At 40.9% G+C, this 17,897-nt stretch overlaps 1 protein-coding gene and 1 long non-coding RNA gene across 3 annotated transcripts in view; one reads left to right on the top strand and one right to left on the bottom strand.

Moving 5' to 3' along the window:
* On the top strand, positions 1-16,205 carry LOC149982714 (uncharacterized). The gene is made up of 2 exons (XR_016496483.1): positions 1-214; positions 15,617-16,205. It is a non-coding gene; the product is annotated as an uncharacterized LOC149982714 (long non-coding RNA).
* The window catches only part of LOC110525072 (sodium-dependent phosphate transporter 2), a 144,247-nt gene continuing 141,836 nt past the window's right edge, over positions 15,487-17,897 (bottom strand). For both annotated transcript variants that reach the window (XM_036979238.2, XM_036979239.2), the window contains exon 11: positions 15,487-15,777. In XM_036979238.2, the coding sequence (XP_036835133.1) occupies positions 15,613-15,777 (165 nt within the window). In that variant the 3' untranslated portion in view covers positions 15,487-15,612. The remainder of the gene's footprint in view (positions 15,778-17,897) is intronic.

Raw genomic sequence — 17,897 nt, 5'->3', positions numbered from 1 at the left:
AGCGCATTCCGCCACCCTCACGGTGTATGGAGTGCTTCACTCAGATGGTAGAAAAATATAGTCTATTTATTCTCTTCATTGTTTACATCGCAGCCAGACATGTGGCGTTAACACAGCAGTGTAGAGGCTTTCAGGATAACTAGCACTACAAGAGAAGAAAAAAAAAAACCATGAGGGCAATGAGACGTCAGCAACTCTCGTCTAGACACTTCAGGTTATTTTTTTGTCTTACTTGCACTTGATAATTCATGGTTAATAATAGTAATTATTATAGTTGTCTTTTCATTGGCATTATTTGGCAACACGTTTGTATATTTTTTTTGTTTGTTTTGAGGTACTTTACAATACGGTTACGATGTAAATTCCACAGTACTTAGAAATGACTGTATCAATCACACAGTAAAACACTACTTTACAAGGCAAATGGCCACTTCAGAATAGATGTTTTCATGACAAATAACGCAGCACAACGAAAGAAAAACACTAAATAAAATAACAGCGACTCCTCGCATTGGGGGGAGGGGGGGGTGTTCAGATTTGAAAAACAAAGCCACACTTTCATTAATTTGTTCATTTACAAGTGAGGTGACTCTGATAAAAATGCTGGTGATGACCAATACAACTGCAAAAAAACTCAATATAAACCCGAGTTGGACAGAGGGCTTACTTGCCACAAACCCTGTTTTAACATGGGCAGAGACATTGATATGTGCCCTTTATCCAACTCTATGCCTCCATGTCTTGTATGAGCTACAGGTACCTCCATATTAGCCCCTGATATCAGACCTATAACCCCCCATATTATTACTCCTGATATCAGACCTATCCCCCCTCAATGTCACCCCTGATGTCAGACCTATCACCCCCCTCCTTATTGTCACTCCTGATATCAGACCTATCCCCCCTCAATGTCACTCCTGATATCAGACCTATCCCCCTTCAATGTCACTCCTGATATCAGACCTATCCCCCCTCAATGTCACTCCAGATATCAGACCTATCCCCCCTCCTTAATGTCACTCCTGATATCAGACCTATCCCCCTTCAATGTCACTCCTGATATCAGACCTATCCCCCCTCAATGTCACTCCTGATATCAGACCTATCCCCCCTCAATGTCACTCCTGATATCAGACCTATCCCCCCTCAATGTCACTCCTGACATCAGACCTATCCCCCCTCAATGTCACTCCTGATTCCAGACCTATCCCCCCTCAATGTCACTCCTGATATCAGACCTATCCCCCCTCAATGTCACTCCTGATATCAGACCTATCCCCCTCCTCAATGTCACTCCTGATATCAGACCTATCACCCCCCTCCTTAAGGTCACTCCTGATATCAGACCTATCCCCCCTCAATGTCACTCTTGATATCAGACCCATCCCCCCTCAATGTGACTCCTGGTATCAGACCTATCCCCCCTCAATGTCACTCCTGGTATCAGACCTATCCCCCCTCAATGTCACTCCTGATATCAGACCTATCAACCCCCCCTCATTGTCACTCCTGATATCAGACCTATCACCCCCCTCCTTATTGTCACTCCTGATATCAGACCTATCCCCCCTCAATGTCACTCCTGATATCAGACCTATCCCCCCTCAATGTGACTCCTGGTATCAGACCTATCCCCCCTCAATGTCACTCCTGATATCAGACCTATCCCCCCTCAATGTCATTCCTGATATCAGACCTATCTCCCCTCAATGTCACTCCTGATATCAGACCTATCCCCTCTCAATGGCACTCCTGGTATCAGACCTATCCCCTCTCAATGTCACTCCTGATATCAGACCTATCCCCTCTCAATGGCACTCCTGATATCAGACCTATCCCCTCTCAATGTCACTCCTGATATCAGACCTATCCCCCCTCAATGTGACTCCTGGTATCAGACCTATCACCCCTCCTTATTGTCACTCCTGATATCAGACCTATCCCCCCTCAATGTCACTCCTGATATCAGACCTATCACCCCCTCCTTATTGTCACTCCTGATATCAGACCTATCCCCCCTCAATGTCACTCCTGATATCAGACCTATCCCCCCTCAATGTCACTCCAGATATCAGACCTATCCCCCCTCCTTAATGTCACTCCTGATATCAGACCTATCCCCCTCAATGTCACTCCTGATATCAGACCTATCCCCCCTCAATGTCACTCCAGATATCAGACCTATCCCCCCTCCTTAATGTCACTCCTGATATCAGACCTATCCCCCCTCCTTAATGTCACTCCTGATATCAGACCTATCCCCCCTCCTTAATGTCACTCCTGATATCAGACCTATCCCCCCTCCTTAATGTCACTCCTGATATCAGACCTATCCCCCCTCAATGTCACTCCTGATATCAGACCTATCCCCCCTCAATGTCACTCCAGATATCAGACCTATCCCCCCTCCTTATTGTCACTCCTGATATCAGACCTATCCCCCCTCCTTATTGTCACTCCTGATATCAGACCTATCCCCCCTCCTTATTGTCACTCCTGATATCAGACCTATCCCCCCTCAATGTCACTCCAGATATCAGACCTATCCCCCCTCCTTATTGTCACTCCTGATATCAGACCTATCCCCCCTCAATGTCACTCCTGATATCAGACCTATCTCCCCTCAATGTCACTCCAGATATCAGACCTATCCCCCCTCCTTAATGTCACTCCTGATATCAGACCTATCCCCCCTCCTTAATGTCACTCCTGATATCAGTGGGGACTACTATACTGTTGACAGAGGTTGGTGGGGGACGGTGTGTGATTGGCTACTATACAGTTGACAGAGGTGGGTGGGGGACGGTGTGTGATTGGCTACTATACTGTTGACAGAGGTGGGTGGGGGACGGTGTGTGATTGGCTACTATACAGTTGACCAAGGTTGGTGGGGGACGGTGTGTGATTGGCTACTATACAGTTGACCGAGGTTGGTGGGGGACGGTGTGTGATTGGCTACTATACTGTTGACAGAGGTGGGTGGGGGACGGTGTGTGATTGGCTACTATACTGTTGACAGAGGTGGGTGGGAGACGGTGTGTGATTGGCTACTATACAGTTGACCGAGGTTGGTGGGGGACGGTGTGTGATTGGCTACTATACAGTTGACCGAGGTTGGTGGGGGACGGTGTGTGATTGGCTACTATACTGTTGACAGAGGTGGGTGGGAGACGGTGTGTGATTGGCTACTATACTGTTGACAGAGGTGGGTGGGAGACGGTGTGTGATTGGCTACTATACTGTTGACAGAGGTGGGTGGGGGACGGTGTGTGATTGGCTACTATACTGTTGACAGAGGTGGGTGGGAGACGGTGTGTGATTGGCTACTATACTGTTGATCCACTTCCAACACTTGTCTTGTCTTAGAACGAACAGACAACAGGAAATCGGTAACGAACTGACAGGGTGTTCCGCTCTCATGCTCGGGGGTGCATTCTCCGACCACGTTCTCTTGAGTACGTTCATGTGAGGACAAAGTGTGGAGAATGTAAAAAAACAAACATTCAATTTGAGAAGCATTTCCCCTCTTGTGTATTACCTCACGCTGCACCTCCCCTAGTGTATTACCTCACGCTGCACCTCCCCTAGTGTATTACCTCACGCTGCACCTCCCCTAGTGTATTACCTCACGCTGCACCTCCCCTAGTGTATTACCTCACACTGCACCTCCCCTAGTGTATTACCTCACGCTGCACCTCCCCGTTCACTGACCCTTCTTCCAGCCAGGACAATGGCAACAATAGACCAAACAAGATACGCACAAAGCAAACATTTTAGTTCATAACTTTCAGCTACGTATGTGAATTGTAATAATGTAGCTAACCAGATAGTTTAAACAGGCAAACATGACCTAAAACTGTGGAGGGTCGGAGATGTCAACTCTTCGTAGGTAGCTAGCTAACAATTCTTTGTGGCTATCTGCGTAGCTAACAGTACTAGTTGCTAGCCTGTTAGCCCTATAGACTTATTATGGACTTGTGATCTACGGTATGTAGGCAGGTAAAACACGCCAAGTTTAATACAGCATCTAGTTACTGATTTATTAAGATGAAATATTGTAGTCAGGCGACATTTCCTTCGGGAAGTCAAGAGTGTTATTTTCTCTCGCTTTAGCTCAAATAACGTCCGCCATCGATTTCAAGAAGTATCAAATCATATTTGGATACTTGGATACTTTCCATTGAAGCATCAATGTTTTAGAGAAGTGCCATCCCTCCTCCATTTCACATACTTTGATTTGGACTCCTGCTCCGACCCTCCAATGCTCGGAGCACGCTAGTATGCAGAAACACCCACAGAGTCACCCTGACCGGGTACATATGAAGTCGAGCGAGAGATGAGAATTGGTTTAGGGAGCCTCCAGAATTGGCTCTGAGTGTGTGTGTGTGTTGGTTGGAAGGTTTCAGTATCTTGGCTGATGGGTCTGCGTGATATATTGTAATGTTGCCATGTATGACAGGTTAATTTGGCATGGTGTAACTCAGTGTTTTCCCAAACTCAGTCCTTTGGTTTTTTTGCCCCAAGCACTACACAGCGGATTCAATTAACCAACTCATCATCAAGCGTTGATTATTTGAAATCAGCTGTTTAGTGCTAGGGGCAAAAACCAAAACATTCACGTGGGGGGGGGACGGACTCTGGTGTAACTCACCCTGTTAAGCTATCCTAACCAACACACACACCTCTTATACTATACTTGCAGCACAAGAGAAGGTGCAGTTTCCTAGAGAAAGGAAACGGTTTGATTACTGGTTAAATTGCTGCTGCAAAAGAGACGGTTCAGAATCCTGGAGCTGATAATAAAAAGGTTTCCTCAGTATATTTGGTAAAAAAAAATAAAAATAAAAGATTATTCTGAAATGAAGAAATGAGAAAAAAAAAGCCCAATGTGCTCAATTTAAATTTCAAATAGTGGATTAAAACCGTAGTTCAGACAGAATAACTGGTGTGCACTCTACGCCTCAGGTTCTAGGGCCAGGGTGACTCAAGCATGACATCATACCTCCCACGAGGATAGTGTTTACAGTACAAATGACATTTAGAAAAACATTCAAATAGGGTATTTCATCTTTAAAATAGGGTATTTCATCTTTAAAATAGGCTATCTCATCTTTAAAATGTACAGGAACACAGTTAAAATTTTAGACATCATCTTCTGGGAACTGGTTTCTATGGTAACAGCTAAAAAGAAGAAAAAAAAAAAAAATATATATATGTAAATTTAAAATGAAAGCAGTCCCACCACCCCTGGGAGGATTTGAAGGTTGCCGCGGCAACAAGACCCTGTGTGTTCCAACCTTTCCTTCCAGGCTATCTAGCTAGCATGTTAGGGAGGTAACTATGAAATGGTCACTACAAAGGGTCATAGGTAACTATGAAGGGGCAGGGGGCGGGGGGGGGAGGTTGGTTGACCAGCCAAGCACACATCTTCAGTTTTAAAGCAAAGGTGCACTACAACAAAATCCAACTCTAAACAATACATTATGTAAAACATTTCTTTCGGGCATTAAGTATAGCTGCTAAACCCACTACGCTGCTGCCTCCTAGCGCAGGCAGCAACTATTAACGTAATGAAATATATATTCATATACAACTTTAGGCATTTCGCATAGATGTTGTGCAAATGTGACTCTGTTATGTTCAGTGTTTGTGTGTCTATCTCTGTATCTGTGTGTGTGTGTGTGTGTGTGTGTCACGGTCTACTACTGAGGACTGCGTTGAGTCTTTTTTCATATTTATATCACTGTGTAAAACACTACAGTGTCTTAACGTACAGTAGAGCCCTATTCACAGGGGACTGGTATTACTATAGAACGTCGGTTATGTAATTATCACTCAGCAGGCCCGTTTTTCCAGTGGACCGGATTAGTTTTACCAAACTGCCCCTGTAATATTTTTTAAATTATTTTTATACCTCAATCGCAATTGACCGATATTGTCAAATTAATTGAGAAATTAAATCCGACCATTAAAACCTCTATGCAGACTACAGTTCATGGTTCTTATTGATATGGATCCAAACTGAAGGTCATTAGGTCAATATTAGACTATTCCTAGACATGTGAACTGAAGGTCATTAGGTCAATATTAGACTATTCCTAGACATGTGAACTGAAGGTCATTAGGTCAATATTAGACTATTCCTAGACATGTGAACTGAAGGTCATTAGGTCAATATTAGACTATTCCTAGACATGTGAACTGAAGGTCATTAGGTCAATATTAGACTATTCCTAGACATGTGAACTGAAGGTCATTAGGTCAATATTAGACTATTCCTAGACATGTGAACTGAAGGTCATTAGGTCAATATTAGACTATTCCTAGACATGTGAACTGAAGGTCATTAGGTCAATATTAGACTATTCCTAGACATGTGAACTGAAGGTCATTAGGTCAATATTAGACTATTCCTAGACATGTGAACTGAAGGTCATTAGGTCAATATTAGACTATTCCTAGACATGTGAACTGAAGGTCATTAGGTCAATATTAGACTATTCCTAGACATGTGAACTGAAGGTCATTAGGTCAATATTAGACTATTCCTAGACATGTGAACTGAAGGTCATTAGGTCAATATTAGACTATTCCTAGACATGTGAACTGAAGGTCATTAGGTCAATATTAGACTATTCCTAGACATGTGAACTGAAGGTCATTAGGTCAATATTAGACTATTCCTAGACATGTGAACTGAAGGTCATTAGGTCAATATTAGACTATTCCTAGACATGTGAACTGAAGGTCATTAGGTCAATATTAGACTATTCCTAGACATGTGAACTGAAGGTCATTAGGTCAATATTAGACTATTCCTAGACATGTGAACTGAAGGTCATTAGGTCAATATTAGACTATTCCTAGACATGTGAACTGAAGGTCATTAGGTCAATATTAGACTATTCCTAGACATGTGAACTGAAGGTCATTAGGTCAATATTAGACTATTCCTAGACATGTGAACTGAAGGTCATTAGGTCAATATTAGACTATTCCTAGACATGTGAACTGAAGGTCATTAGGTCAATATTAGACTATTCCTAGACATGTGAACTGAAGGTCATTAGGTCAATATTAGACTATTCCTAGACATGTGAACTGAAGGTCATTAGGTCAATATTAGACTATTCCTAGACATGTGAACTGAAGGTCATTAGGTCAATATTAGACTATTCCTAGACATGTGAACTGAAGGTCATTAGGTCAATATTAGACTATTCCTAGACATGTGAACTGAAGGTCATTAGGTCAATATTAGACTATTCCTAGACATGTGAACTGAAGGTCATTAGGTCAATATTAGACTATTCCTAGACATGTGAACTGAAGGTCATTAGGTCAATATTAGACTATTCCTAGACATGTGAACTGAAGGTCATTAGGTCAATATTAGACTATTCCTAGACATGTGAACTGAAGGTCATTAGGTCAATATTAGACTATTCCTAGACATGTGAACTGAAGGTCATTAGGTCAATATTAGACTATTCCTAGACATGTGAACTGAAGGTCATTAGGTCAATATTAGACTATTCCTAGACATGTGAACTGAAGGTCATTAGGTCAATATTAGACTATTCCTAGACATGTGAACTGAAGGTCATTAGGTCAATATTAGACTATTCCTAGACATGTGAACTGAAGGTCATTAGGTCAATATTAGACTATTCCTAGACATGTGAACTGAAGGTCATTAGGTCAATATTAGACTATTCCTAGACATGTGAACTGAAGGTCATTAGGTCAATATTAGACTATTCCTAGACATGTGAACTGAAGGTCATTAGGTCAATATTAGACTATTCCTAGACATGTGAACTGAAGGTCATTAGGTCAATATTAGACTATTCCTAGACATGTGAACTGAAGGTCATTAGGTCAATATTAGACTATTCCTAGACATGTGAACTGAAGGTCATTAGGTCAATATTAGACTATTCCTAGACATGTGAACTGAAGGTCATTAGGTCAATATTAGACTATTCCTAGACATGTGAACTGAAGGTCATTAGGTCAATATTAGACTATTCCTAGACATGTGAACTGAAGGTCATTAGGTCAATATTAGACTATTCCTAGACATGTGAACTGAAGGTCATTAGGTCAATATTAGACTATTCCTAGACATGTGAACTGAAGGTCATTAGGTCAATATTAGACTATTCCTAGACATGTGAACTGAAGGTCATTAGGTCAATATTAGACTATTCCTAGACATGTGAACTGAAGGTCATTAGGTCAATATTAGACTATTCCTAGACATGTGAACTGAAGGTCATTAGGTCAATATTAGACTATTCCTAGACATGTGAACTGAAGGTCATTAGGTCAATATTAGACTATTCCTAGACATGTGAACTGAAGGTCATTAGGTCAATATTAGACTATTCCTAGACATGTGAACTGAAGGTCATTAGGTCAATATTAGACTATTCCTAGACATGTGAACTGAAGGTCATTAGGTCAATATTAGACTATTCCTAGACATGTGAACTGAAGGTCATTAGGTCAATATTAGACTATTCCTAGACATGTGAACTGAAGGTCATTAGGTCAATATTAGACTATTCCTAGACATGTGAACTGAAGGTCATTAGGTCAATATTAGACTATTCCTAGACATGTGAACTGAAGGTCATTAGGTCAATATTAGACTATTCCTAGACATGTGAACTGAAGGTCATTAGGTCAATATTAGACTATTCCTAGACATGTGAACTGAAGGTCATTAGGTCAATATTAGACTATTCCTAGACATGTGAACTGAAGGTCATTAGGTCAATATTAGACTATTCCTAGACATGTGAACTGAAGGTCATTAGGTCAATATTAGACTATTCCTAGACATGTGAACTGAAGGTCATTAGGTCAATATTAGACTATTCCTAGACATGTGAACTGAAGGTCATTAGGTCAATATTAGACTATTCCTAGACATGTGAACTGAAGGTCATTAGGTCAATATTAGACTATTCCTAGACATGTGAACTGAAGGTCATTAGGTCAATATTAGACTATTCCTAGACATGTGAACTGAAGGTCATTAGGTCAATATTAGACTATTCCTAGACATGTGAACTGAAGGTCATTAGGTCAATATTAGACTATTCCTAGACATGTGAACTGAAGGTCATTAGGTCAATATTAGACTATTCCTAGACATGTGAACTGAAGGTCATTAGGTCAATATTAGACTATTCCTAGACATGTGAACTGAAGGTCATTAGGTCAATATTAGACTATTCCTAGACATGTGAACTGAAGGTCATTAGGTCAATATTAGACTATTCCTAGACATGTGAACTGAAGGTCATTAGGTCAATATTAGACTATTCCTAGACATGTGAACTGAAGGTCATTAGGTCAATATTAGACTATTCCTAGACATGTGAACTGAAGGTCATTAGGTCAATATTAGACTATTCCTAGACATGTGAACTGAAGGTCATTAGGTCAATATTAGACTATTCCTAGACATGTGAACTGAAGGTCATTAGGTCAATATTAGACTATTCCTAGACATGTGAACTGAAGGTCATTAGGTCAATATTAGACTATTCCTAGACATGTGAACTGAAGGTCATTAGGTCAATATTAGACTATTCCTAGACATGTGAACTGAAGGTCATTAGGTCAATATTAGACTATTCCTAGACATGTGAACTGAAGGTCATTAGGTCAATATTAGACTATTCCTAGACATGTGAACTGAAGGTCATTAGGTCAATATTAGACTATTCCTAGACATGTGAACTGAAGGTCATTAGGTCAATATTAGACTATTCCTAGACATGTGAACTGAAGGTCATTAGGTCAATATTAGACTATTCCTAGACATGTGAACTGAAGGTCATTAGGTCAATATTAGACTATTCCTAGACATGTGAACTGAAGGTCATTAGGTCAATATTAGACTATTCCTAGACATGTGAACTGAAGGTCATTAGGTCAATATTAGACTATTCCTAGACATGTGAACTGAAGGTCAATAGGTCAATATTAGACTATTCCTAGACATGTGAACTGAAGGTCATTAGGTCAATATTAGACTATTCCTAGACATGTGAACTGAAGGTCATTAGGTCAATATTAGACTATTCCTAGACATGTGAACTGAAGGTCATTAGGTCAATATTAGACTATTCCTAGACATGTGAACTGAAGGTCATTAGGTCAATATTAGACTATTCCTAGACATGTGAACTGAAGGTCATTAGGTCAATATTAGACTATTCCTAGACATGTGAACTGAAGGTCATTAGGTCAATATTAGACTATTCCTAGACATGTGAACTGAAGGTCATTAGGTCAATATTAGACTATTCCTAGACATGTGAACTGAAGGTCATTAGGTCAATATTAGACTATTCCTAGACATGTGAACTGAAGGTCATTAGGTCAATATTAGACTATTCCTAGACATGTGAACTGAAGGTCATTAGGTCAATATTAGACTATTCCTAGACATGTGAACTGAAGGTCATTAGGTCAATATTAGACTATTCCTAGACATGTGAACTGAAGGTCATTAGGTCAATATTAGACTATTCCTAGACATGTGAACTGAAGGTCATTAGGTCAATATTAGACTATTCCTAGACATGTGAACTGAAGGTCATTAGGTCAATATTAGACTATTCCTAGACATGTGAACTGAAGGTCATTAGGTCAATATTAGACTATTCCTAGACATGTGAACTGAAGGTCATTAGGTCAATATTAGACTATTCCTAGACATGTGAACTGAAGGTCATTAGGTCAATATTAGACTATTCCTAGACATGTGAACTGAAGGTCATTAGGTCAATATTAGACTATTCCTAGACATGTGAACTGAAGGTCATTAGGTCAATATTAGACTATTCCTAGACATGTGAACTGAAGGTCATTAGGTCAATATTAGACTATTCCTAGACATGTGAACTGAAGGTCATTAGGTCAATATTAGACTATTCCTAGACATGTGAACTGAAGGTCATTAGGTCAATATTAGACTATTCCTAGACATGTGAACTGAAGGTCATTAGGTCAATATTAGACTATTCCTAGACATGTGAACTGAAGGTCATTAGGTCAATATTAGACTATTCCTAGACATGTGAACTGAAGGTCATTAGGTCAATATTAGACTATTCCTAGACATGTGAACTGAAGGTCATTAGGTCAATATTAGACTATTCCTAGACATGTGAACTGAAGGTCATTAGGTCAATATTAGACTATTCCTAGACATGTGAACTGAAGGTCATTAGGTCAATATTAGACTATTCCTAGACATGTGAACTGAAGGTCATTAGGTCAATATTAGACTATTCCTAGACATGTGAACTGAAGGTCATTAGGTCAATATTAGACTATTCCTAGACATGTGAACTGAAGGTCATTAGGTCAATATTAGACTATTCCTAGACATGTGAACTGAAGGTCATTAGGTCAATATTAGACTATTCCTAGACATGTGAACTGAAGGTCATTAGGTCAATATTAGACTATTCCTAGACATGTGAACTGAAGGTCATTAGGTCAATATTAGACTATTCCTAGACATGTGAACTGAAGGTCATTAGGTCAATATTAGACTATTCCTAGACATGTGAACTGAAGGTCATTAGGTCAATATTAGACTATTCCTAGACATGTGAACTGAAGGTCATTAGGTCAATATTAGACTATTCCTAGACATGTGAACTGAAGGTCATTAGGTCAATATTAGACTATTCCTAGACATGTGAACTGAAGGTCATTAGGTCAATATTAGACTATTCCTAGACATGTGAACTGAAGGTCATTAGGTCAATATTAGACTATTCCTAGACATGTGAACTGAAGGTCATTAGGTCAATATTAGACTATTCCTAGACATGTGAACTGAAGGTCATTAGGTCAATATTAGACTATTCCTAGACATGTGAACTGAAGGTCATTAGGTCAATATTAGACTATTCCTAGACATGTGAACTGAAGGTCATTAGGTCAATATTAGACTATTCCTAGACATGTGAACTGAAGGTCATTAGGTCAATATTAGACTATTCCTAGACATGTGAACTGAAGGTCATTAGGTCAATATTAGACTATTCCTAGACATGTGAACTGAAGGTCATTAGGTCAATATTAGACTATTCCTAGACATGTGAACTGAAGGTCAATAGGTCAATATTAGACTATTCCTAGACATGTGAACTGAAGGTCATTAGGTCAATATTAGACTATTCCTAGACATGTGAACTGAAGGTCATTAGGTCAATATTAGACTATTCCTAGACATGTGAACTGAAGGTCATTAGGTCAATATTAGACTATTCCTAGACATGTGAACTGAAGGTCATTAGGTCAATATTAGACTATTCCTAGACATGTGAACTGAAGGTCATTAGGTCAATATTAGACTATTCCTAGACATGTGAACTGAAGGTCATTAGGTCAATATTAGACTATTCCTAGACATGTGAACTGAAGGTCATTAGGTCAATATTAGACTATTCCTAGACATGTGAACTGAAGGTCATTAGGTCAATATTAGACTATTCCTAGACATGTGAACTGAAGGTCATTAGGTCAATATTAGACTATTCCTAGACATGTGAACTGAAGGTCATTAGGTCAATATTAGACTATTCCTAGACATGTGAACTGAAGGTCATTAGGTCAATATTAGACTATTCCTAGACATGTGAACTGAAGGTCATTAGGTCAATATTAGACTATTCCTAGACATGTGAACTGAAGGTCATTAGGTCAATATTAGACTGTCCCTAAACATGTGAACTGAAGGTCAATAGGTCAATATTAGACTATTCCTAGACATGTGAACTGAAGGTCATTAGGTCAATATTAGACTATTCCTAGACATGTGAACTGAAGGTCATTAGGTTAATATTAGACTGTGTGAACTGAAGGTCAATAAGTCAATACTAGACTATCCCTAGACATGTGAACTGAAGGTCATTAGGGGTAAAACTAATCCTGTCCGAATCGTCCCTGACATGTTGGGGTAATAATTACATAACCGACGGTCTATAGTAATACCAGTCCCGTGCGAAAAGGGCTTAATATGTATGTCTATAATATGTCAATCTGTAATATACATGTCTGATATATGTAAGTCTGTAATATACATCTCTGATATATGTAAGTCTGTAATATTAGTCTCTGATATATGTACAATGCCTTTAAAGTCTCCACACCCATTGACTTTCTTCACATTTTGTTGTTGTTACAGCCTGAATTTAAAAATGGATCCAAATGAGGTTCTGTATCACTGGCCTCTACACACAATATCCCATCATGACATCACAATACCCCCATCATGACATCACAATACCCCCATCATGACATCACAATACCCCCATCATGACATCACAATACCCCATCATGACATCACAATACCCCATCATGACATCACAATACCCCATCATGACATCACAATACCCCATAATGTCAAAGTGGAATAATGTTTTTAGATTATTATTTCTTACACAGTAATTAAAAATTAAAAACTGAAATGTCTCGAGTCAATAAGTATTCAAACCCCTTTGTTACGGCAAGTCTAAATGAGTTCAGGAGTAAATATTTGCAGAATATGTTGCATGTATTCACTCTGTGTGCAAAAATAGTGTTTAAACAAGATTTTTTAATGGCTATTCATCTCTGTACCCCACACATACAATTATCTGTAAGGTTCCTCAGATGAGCAGTGAATTTCAATCACAGATTTAACCACAAAGACCAGGGAGGTTTTCCAATGTTTTGCAATGCTTTGCAAAGAAGGTCACCTATTGGTAGATGGTGTAAACATATAAACAGACATTGGGTAACCCTTCGATCGTGGTGAAGTTATTCATTACACTACTGGTGTATCAATACACCCAGTCACTACAAATATACAGGCGTCCTTCTTCCTAACTCAGTTGCCAGAGAGGAAGACAGTTGCTTACCAAGAAGACAGTAAATGTTCCTGAGTGGCCCGAGTTACAGTTTAAACTTAAATCTACTTGAACATCTATAGCAAGACCTGAAAATGGTTGTCTAGCAATGATCAAGCCAGCTCTTAAGAGACTCACCCAGAGGTGCTTCTACAAAGTATTGACTTAGGGGTGTGAATACTTATATAAAAAAAGAGACAATTCTGTATTTAATTTTCAATAAAATAGCCAACATTTCTAAAAACATGTTTTTACTTTGGAATTTTGCCAAATTGTGTAGATCGGTGAAATCCATTTTGAATTCAGGCTGTAAAACAACAAAATGTGGAATAACTCTCTGAAGGCCCTGTACGTCTGTATTATGTAGCTACAGTATGTCTGTGATATGGACGTCTGTGATGTGGACGTCTGTACAGCAGGTTGCTCTGTAAGATTTAACATGTTAGTTAATAGTTATGTAATCTAACCCTCTTCAGGACTAGAACCCAGGCAGCATGTGATCTAACCCTCTTCAGGACTAGAACCCAGGCAGCATGTAATCTAACCCTCTTCAGGACTAGAACCCAGGCAGCATGTAATCTAACCCTCTTCAGGACTAGAACCCAGGTAGCATGTGATCTAACCCTCTTCAGGACTAGAACCCAGGCAGCATGTAATCTAACCCTCTTCAGGACTAGAACCCAGGCAGCATGTAATCTAACCCTCTTCAGGACTAGAACCCAGGTAGCATGTAATCTAACCCTCTTCAGGACTAGAACCCAGGTAGCATGTAATCTAACCCTCTTCAGGACTAGAACCCAGGTAGCATGTAATCTAACCCTCTTCAGGACTAGAACCCAGGCAGCATGTAATCTAACCTTCTTCAGGACTAGAACCCAGGCAGCATGTAATCTAACCTTCTTCAGGACTAGAACCCAGGTAGCATGTGATCTAACCCTCTTCAGGACTAGAACCCAGGCAGCATGTAATCTAACCCTCTTCAGGACTAGAACCCAGGCAGCATGTGATCTAACCTTCTTCAGGACTAGAACCCAGGTAGCATGTGATCTAACCCTCTTCAGGACTAGAACCCAGGCAGCATGTAATCTAACCCTCTTCAGGACTAGAACCCAGGCAGCATGTGATCTAACCTTCTTCAGGACTAGAACCCAGGCAGCATGTAATCTAACCCTCTTCAGGACTAGAACCCAGGCAGCATGTGATCTAACCTTCTTCAGGACTAGAACCCAGGCAGCATGTGATCTAACCCTCTTCAGGACTAGAACCCAGGCAGAATGTAATCTAACCATCTTCAGGACTAGAATCCAGGCAGCATGTGATCTAACCTTCTTCAGGACTAGAACCCAGGCAGAATGTAATCTAACCCTCTTCAGGACTATAACCCAGGTAGCATGTGATCTAACCTTCTTCAGGACTAGAACCCAGGCAGAATGTGATCTAACCCTCTTCTCCAGACACAGTGTAATTAACCATTCCACCCCACCATCTCTCTCCTCTCCCCTAGCCCCATTCTTAACATCGAGGCCCACTCTTCATCCCCTCATTCTTTACCCCTCTCTTTTATCTCCCCTCACTCTCCATCTCCTTGAGGCTTCCCTCTCTCCTCTTTCCTCCCTCTCTCCTTCCTCCCTCTCTCCTCTCTCCTCTGTCCTCTCTCCTCTTTCCTCCCTCTCTCCTCTCTTCCTCAGACGTAAGGGAGGATGCCGTAGACGAACAGAGCCATGACCGCGGCGCTGAACAGCCCCGCCACCGGCACCGTGACGAACCACGCCAGGAAGATGTTACGGAACAACCGCCAATCAACCGCCTTCTTGGAGCGGATCCAGCCAACCGCTACCACCGAGCCCACCTGGTCGTCACGGCAATGCACAAGAGGAGAAAAACACAAAACAGGAACCAAATCAACACCTGGGTTACATTTCTATCAGTTCAACTAGTAGTCCTGGTACACCAAACCTGGTCCTGGAAAAGGGTGAGCAGATGTTGCCACAGGTTACTGCTCAAGACCTGACCTGAGAGTCAGGTGGGTTAGTGCAGGGATAGAACAAAAGCCTGCTGTGAGCCCAGCAGGACTAGGGTTGGTTGGTGACAGACCACAGACTGTAAAGCTCCTAGGTTAGTAGTGCCAGCTGATTTGAACACTTCTATTAGTAGGTTTCTTCAAATCAGTTAGTTGAAGTCTGAAATTTGCAGTTTGGTTTTATATTTCACCCCTCCAAAAATGGAATACACCCAACTAGAATTCACCCAAATCAATAAATGTCAATTTATGTGTGATTGTGTGTTTCCTTTAGTGTATACATGCTTCTGCTAAATTCAGGCTTCCACAAGAACACATATATAATCTAACATATTTACTCACCTTGTCTTCATCAAATATTTAACAGATCAAGCTAACAATAGAACAACCTGTCTCTCTGTGTCTCTCTCTGTCTCTGTCTCTCTCTCTCTGTCTCTCTCTCTCTCTCTCTCTCTCATATACGGCCAGTGTAACCCGAGCTAGCACCCCTGTGGTGAAGATAGCAGCATCTAAATTTGGTCTAGGGTCAGGATGGACTGCCAATGTTTCCAGACCACTCTGACACAGAAATGATCTGTGGCTGCGTTTACACAGGCAGCACAATTCTGATCTTTTGCCTAAGTATTGGCAAAGAGCTGATCTGATTGGCCAGTGTGGCCGGAGAAACCAAGATGAAAGCTAGCGAACTTAACGTTGTGAGAATGGACACGTTCCAGACATATCATATTGCAGTCGCGTTGAACACTTCAACCAATGGGCTGCGTGCGATATCCTCAACTGTGCAGTCAGCCATCAAATTGCTATATCATCCGATGTGGGTTAGCCGATATGTTAAAACACCCATCTAGGCGTTGTGTGAGCTCTGACAGGCGACTGCAATGTAGTCAGCCTGGAACGCGCCCCTTGTTTGATGCCGTTTGAACGGAGCCCCATCATCACCATCACTACTTTTCACACACCAGCCACGGTTGAGGGGGTCCACTCGGGGATAGATTAGCTTAGTAAACGGAGTAGGGAATATCTGGTTAATAAACTGGGTTCAACCTGAATGGACCCCTAAAACCCTGTACCACAGTGGAGTTGAGGTGTGTCACCAGGGTCCTGTTCATTTGGCACCAAACGGATGACAACAGACTAAAATGTTAATCTTCCGTTACAAGAAAAAAACATTTTATTTTTGTTGCTACGGCATGCCCTAATGAATGCCCTAATGAATGCCCTAATGAATGCCCTAACGACCCTGATCTCAGTTAAGCCCCCTGACACATCACACAACAAATTAATAAAATCAAACAATCACCATATTGCAGGGACAATAAGGACACATCAATCAGAAATCATACAGCAGACATAGCTAGCTATTAGCGTGTTAAAAATGTAGTCCTACCAAGGAAGTGGAGGAGGTGAGAAATCAAGAGAAATGGTTTGCATCAGGTCAGGTTGATTTTAGGGAAATTTGAGCCATTTTGAAATCGATTGAAAAAGTCAGTTTTGTTTCTTGTGCATTTTCCCCCAGCAGATGAACGTATTTAATACAAATAAAGTTAAACTTTAAAATGTTAAATAAAAGCTTGAATGTATCAAAAGGAGAACACTGACCAAGCCTTCTGCTGAAATGTTGAATGAAGCAGTTGGGTCAGAGTCCTAGAGGATCAGAGTCCTAGAGGGTCTGAGATCTAGAGGGTCAGAGATCTAGAGGGTCAGAGATCTAGAGGATCAGAGATCTAGAGGATCAGAGATCTAGAGGATCAGAGTCCTAGAGGGTCTGAGATCTAGAGGGTCAGAGATCTAGAGGGTCAGAGTCCTAGAGGACCAGTCCTAGAGGGTCAGAGTCCTAGAGGGTCAGAGTCCTAGAGGGCCAGAGTCCTAGAGGGTCAGAGATCTAGAGGATCAGAGTCCTAGAGGGTCTGAAATCTAGAGGGTCAGAGATCTAGAGGGTCAGAGATCTA

Source organism: Oncorhynchus mykiss, chromosome 6, assembly GCF_057628025.1.
Source record: "Oncorhynchus mykiss isolate SJ-2025 chromosome 6, ASM5762802v1, whole genome shotgun sequence".
Taxonomy (NCBI): domain Eukaryota; kingdom Metazoa; phylum Chordata; class Actinopteri; order Salmoniformes; family Salmonidae; genus Oncorhynchus; species Oncorhynchus mykiss.
Note: the sequence above shows the minus strand (reverse complement) of the source record. Positions and strands in the feature narration are given on the sequence as shown.